Below are 6,000 nucleotides of genomic sequence, written 5' to 3' on the forward strand. Positions count from 1 at the left end.
TCGTCTCACAGGGAAAGATTCATGAGATCATTTCACAAGAGACCTACTCTTCAAATCTTATCTTTTCTCATCCATCTTCTCTCATTTCATTTATTTGTGTCACTCTCTCATTGCAAAATTTATCTATATATATACATTTTTCTTTTTTCTTTTTAGATTTTCCATTTTTTATTGTTCAATTATTAATTTTTATTTTAATATCATAAGAAATTTTGAATTTTATTATTTATTTTGTGTTTTTTAATTTATGATTTATACAAATGAATGTAATATTCAATAATAATAAAATATGATAAAAAAATAATGTTATTTGATTCTTAATAGATGAATAGTCTCGCAACAAGCATTATAAAAAAATAAAAATAAAATTAATATTTTACGTTATAATTTATAAAAAAAATTATGATACAATTGATAATATAATTTGTTTTATAAAACTTCATTTGATTTCTTTATTTATGACTTCTAATATTAAAATTTTACAAAGTTTAAAATTATAATAACGAATTTATTAATAAAATTATTACATTAAATATAAAAAAAATCATAAAATTTTATTGGCTCATAGAATGGAAATTAATAGTAATTTTTAATAAATAAAATTAAATTTTTATTGACTTTTTTGATTAAAATTGATTTTTTAAATATTTTTTAGTATTTTCAATTAATATGTAAATTTTATCATATTTTTACAAAAAAATATATTCAGATAATGATAAATAATATTTTTCATGTGAATATATACGATAGTTTTACAGATTAATTAAAAATGTTAAAACAAATTTAAAAAAATCAATTTTTAGTTAAAAAGTAATAATAATTTATTAATAATATAATGATGCATTTTTTAAAACCTACAAACATACACACAAATAGGGGTGTCAAAATCAGACACGACCCATCAACTCGATACAGTTCAATCCGAAAAAAATCAGGTTTGAGCTTGAGGTTTTCGGGTTCGGGTCAGATCGAGTTGGACCCGATAGCTGACCCGAAAAAAATGATCGGCTTGGGTTGGGTTCGGTCAACCCGAAAATTTTAATTTTTTTAAATAATATAATTAATAAACATTGCCTTTATTTTTATATATTGTATGTCTTAAAAAATATATATTGTATATTTATATCGTAAATTTTCATAATTTATTATTTATTTTGAACATTTTTACTTTTTTAAATAATTGTTTATTTGATTTAGTAAATATACTTTATTTTTCTGCAATTAGATTTTCAAATTTAAATCATATATATGAGAGAGATTTTATTATTATGTGTTTAAATTAAAATATTAGTATTATTTTTTTTAATTTTATTTATTTTTCTTTAAAAAAATTTAAAATATTCAAAATCAGGTTATACGGGTTTATCGGGTTGATTCGGGTTGAGAGTTTTCGAGTTGGCTCGGCTTCAAGTTGGGCAATTTTTGAATAGTACTGTTGGTCAACCCGACCCAACCCACCCAACCGTTCCAAATTGACACCCCTACACACAAACCTACATATATACACATATACCTATAAAGATTAAATAGTTTAACTTTTAAATAATTAAATATATTTATTAATATAAATTTTTAAAAAGAAATTCAAACTGAATATGTTATCTATATCAATTAATTATTAGTTCAAAAAATTAATAAAAAAATATATGTTATAATTAGGTGCAAAATCGTAGATTTATATACAAAAATCTATAAAAACCTTGCAAAAAATTCTATTGAATCTGTTTAATTTTCTATAAAAATCAATAAAAAGATATTAAATCAACAAAAGTCTATAATTTAATAAAGTAATCAGAACTACATATTAAATACACCCTCCACTCAATGTTTGCAAAATTAAAGTATGAGCATCGAGAAAAATTAATTACTATTTTTAACAAGTTCGAAATTTTTATTATGTTTTGAGTAGGAGATTTTTTTTTTTACTATTGAGTCCATCTCAAATTTATGATTTTGATGTCAGTTGGGCAACAAATCATCGACTGAATTGATCATAAATTTTAATCAACTCAAGAATTATCTTCTTTGATCACCCTATCTTCTCCCAACATAGAAGATTATACCAGCAGTTCCTTTTCAATAGCATTGAAACCAGATTTTGACCACATGGACCAGATCAATATCCAAACTCCAAAGGATCATCCAATGACCCAAAATTACTCAGGCATATGAGATCTACACATTTTTTTTCAGTGGATCTCAAATACCCAAACAATGAGTTCATATGCCATTCATAGAGAACAATAGTTTCCCTCCATATCCAACTCAAACAAGAAAATTACATCAATCCAAATAAAACATACTGTTGATTACTACTACACCATTTCGTGGTTCTGGTTATCGAACACCGAGAGATCTAACTACAAAAACATCGAAACAAAACATTCTAGTTTTGGTCTTTAAGCATATCAAAAACTACCGCGCCTTTGTCTCTCTTCAGCAACATTTACTCTGATTGCTCGCCCATCCAAATTCTGCATCAAGAAAATTAATGACACAACAATTTAACATTGCTTTCTGAGATCAGTCGCATGCCTGATACTATATTATAAAGGGAAAAAGGATTCACCTGTCCATCTAGGTTAGCGATGGCATCGTTCATTTCAGACTCGCTTGACATCACCACAAAGCCAAAGCCACGTGATCTTCCAGTCTCTCTATCAGAGACTACTCGAGCACTTATGACTTTACCGTGCTCGCTGAATATCTCCTCAAGACGCTCGTCATCAAAACCCCATGGAAGGTTTCCCACATAAATTCTGTAAGTGGGTTCAAACACCCGGGGAGGGCGCTCAGGCTGTGATCCTCTTGGAGCAGCTTTGTTTACTGTTAGTAGCCTTCCATTTATTTCCTGTTCAAGAGAAGAACGGATTGTAATTAGAAGCTGTAACATATGATAATTTGGGGTCAAAAAGTAAAGTATCCAAGACACGCAGGAATAAAGGCTAAGTAACAGTTCCCAAAAGATTGTCTTTTTGTTTGTCTACCAGGTTCGATACGAAAAAAAACAATGCAAAAGACATAATTTCTATGTTATGATCAGAAGCGCGAGGAACTTGTCAAACATCGCATTCATGATTCATGTGTAAGAATTGGGCACTCCTGAGAGGGACTAGATTCAGTCCCAAGCTAAAAGTCCCATTTTGTATGGAGAGTAGCGGCCATCTCAGGGTAATATAGTTTGTTGGGAGTTTATAGCCCCCGGTAATCAGCCAAAGAATGCTTTTACTTCTTCTAACCATGAGCATGTCCAGCACATCAATTGTATGATGCAGTGATTACTAATTCGTCTAACCATTTTCCAAGACCAACATTTTGCTACCCATAAACATAGATAAAACAACCTATGATCTCAATAACCAACAAATGAGATCCTTCTAGAGCTAATCATCAAATGAAATGTACTTCCATCACATCCAAACGCCTTAACAACTTAATACTATCAACCCAAGCAATACATCACATTGCCAACAACTTGCCCTGCTCGTGTGATACCCAGTGGCATAACAAATGGAGATTCCAGACATAAATCTTGGGCTGGAGTCACACAAATGCAAACTAGTTCATAAACCAAACGTATCACATCACGACCATAATCAATTTGAAGGTTTTATGAGCTACATTATTTAAATTATTCTCCAAAGATTAACGAGGGTAACAAACTCGTGATGATCCATAATATGCAGCAAATGGATGATCTCACTATCATGCCTTAGTCCCCACGAACTACACCAAGAGTTTTATAATCACCGAACTATCACTTTCTACAATTAATCAAACAGCTATTTCTCAAATAGATTAACTTACTACAGTATATTTCTATAAATTGCCATAAACCACTAAATCTGCCATAATAAGGCAGCATAGTACACAGATACCAACAATCTGATAATTTTTCTTTATGAAACTCACATAGCGATGAAACATTTCCACAGCCTTTTCAGCTTCTTCCACAGTGCTCATTGTCACAAACCCAAACCCTCGACTTTGGTCAGTCTCCCTATTGTAAATGACCTGCAAATCCACAAGACATTTAAAAAAGCAAAATCTCTGAAAAGAAACTATCTATCTCATTACAACTCAATGAAAAACCAATAACCAAATAAAAAAAATCAATCATTTTACTAAAAATCCTACAAAACTAAATCTTAATGCCAAAAAATAAAAAAATCAAATTACCTCGGAAATCTCCACAACACCAGCCTGCTCAAAAATATGAGCCAACTTCTCACTATCAACATCATAAGGTAGATTACCCACAAACACTTTAGCTTCCTCAGGCGGTTCCACTTCCACGTAACCATCATCCTCTCCAGCATCCCCCACAGCTTCCACGACACCATCACTCTCCTCTCCCACGGCTTCGTTCTCCGACATATCCCAGTTGACAATCCCCTGAAGAACCTCTTCTTCCTCTCCTCGTTCTTCTTCAAGAACAGCTGGGTTGTTCCCTTCTTGCTGAGCAGCCATCACAGAAACTCTCAAAAGGGTTTCTTTCTTGCTCATAGCAAATATAGAATGGAATGAGATTGAAGAAGAACAACAAAAAGAACTCGAGAGATGGGATTTCACTGGTTTGAATGTGACTGATAAATAAGGGTATGAATATGAAGCTTTCGACATGGTGAAACGCGCAGGGACTGTAACCAAGAAACCATTTGTCGCCATATTTAGTTATGCAGACAAAAATGGCACAGAATCACGTTGGTAAATTGAATGCACAGAGAGAATAAGAGGAAGAAGAAGCAGAGTGGAAGGATTTGAGGTTTTAGGATAAGGGGGGAGTCGATATCTAGCAGAGAAGGATGGATTATGCTATGGATCTGATAATAAACTGGGCTGGACTGCTTGGGCTAAGGGCAAATTATAGTAGTGAGATGACGATGAAATAATCATTTTTTATTTCATTCAATAATTTGGTATTTAAAAAACATAATACAATTGCACATAATTAAAACAAATTATAAATAATTAAAATTTTAAAACTTACACGAAATTTTTTAAAAAAATCACAAAATAAAAAATTACAAATAAATAAAAAGTTGATTAAAGAACTAAATAAATTATTGATTGAATCTTTTACGAAGAATTTGTTCTTGTATATTCATAGAATACTGACTTTGCAAGTCACTCAGCTTTAGAACATTAATATCTTTCTCCAGTGATCTAATCTTCCTGCTTCCTTTCTTTCATGTTCTCTTGTCCTCATTTCGTTCTTTTGTGTCATAGTTATAGCAATTTTTGTTGGTATGGTATTCTTTTGTCTTGGGAAATCAAGGAATATAAATGAGATAACCAAATGGCTAGGAGAAAATAATCGAGGCAAGAGTTTGACTCTTTTTCCTTAAAATGATATTGTTCCGCCCCGATGCTCACGGTTGTTGGCAATTCGTTTCCCAAGATACAACGACAACGACTTTAAAATAGTAGCACTACAAATTTCAAAGCCACACGAATTTGAGATGTTTAGAACACTATCAATATGGTATGCAAACTTTCTAATTTCGAATTCTAAGCGTTAAACTTAAAAATCCAATTCCAAGAGTTTAAATCTTGCAAAACTTGGATTTAAGCGCAAATGCTTAAAAAACTCAAAACTAGAAGACAACTTTCAAATTTAATTCCAAAGTTTGAATTTAAGCGTATAAGCTTAGAAAATTCAAACTCAAGATTTTATATATTGAAAATTTGAACTTTAAGCGCTAATGCTTAAAAATTCGCATATTGAACTAAACTTAGAGAGAAAAGAGAATAAGAAGAAAGGTGCAATGAATAAAATGAGGGATGTCCTATTTATAATAGATGAAAAACCTTGAATCAAAAGACATATCACTTCATGAAATGATACATCATTTCACAAAATGGCTTGCACCTTTTATTCAAAAAGACATTGCCTTTCGGCCAAGTCTAACCCACCATACAATTGAAATGGCCGTGTGAATTCAATTAATTTCTTATTCACCCTAATTGGTAATCGAGAAATAATTTCGTTCGCTACGT

General features: G+C 31.1%; 1 protein-coding gene across 1 annotated transcript; it reads right to left on the reverse strand.

Moving 5' to 3' along the window:
• Window positions 1-2,234: 2,234 nt before the first annotated feature.
• LOC142520992 (28 kDa ribonucleoprotein, chloroplastic-like) lies at window positions 2,235-4,802 on the reverse strand. Its single transcript, XM_075624168.1, has 4 exons — window positions 4,180-4,802; window positions 3,913-4,014; window positions 2,570-2,851; window positions 2,235-2,474 (listed from the first exon to the last, which is right to left on the reverse strand). Exons 1-4 carry the CDS (start codon window positions 4,666-4,668, stop codon window positions 2,409-2,411), a joined length of 939 nt encoding a protein of 312 aa, XP_075480283.1. The 5' UTR covers window positions 4,669-4,802; the 3' UTR covers window positions 2,235-2,408.
• Window positions 4,803-6,000: the final 1,198 nt, after the last annotated feature.

This window comes from Primulina tabacum, chromosome 12 (assembly GCF_025594145.1).
Source record: "Primulina tabacum isolate GXHZ01 chromosome 12, ASM2559414v2, whole genome shotgun sequence".
NCBI lineage: Eukaryota > Viridiplantae > Streptophyta > Magnoliopsida > Lamiales > Gesneriaceae > Primulina > Primulina tabacum.

Coding starts and splice junctions, on each gene's coding strand:
- LOC142520992 (XM_075624168.1), bottom strand. CDS start 4,668: ATGGCGACAAATGGTTTCTTGGTTACAGTCCCTGCGCGTTTCACCATG. Junction 4,015..4,179: donor GTGTTGTGGAGATTTCCGAG/GTAATTTGATTT, acceptor GTGGATTTGCAG/GTCATTTACAATAGGGAGAC. Junction 2,475..2,569: donor TCGCTAACCTAGATGGACAG/GTGAATCCTTTT, acceptor TTCTTGATGCAG/AATTTGGATGGGCGAGCAAT.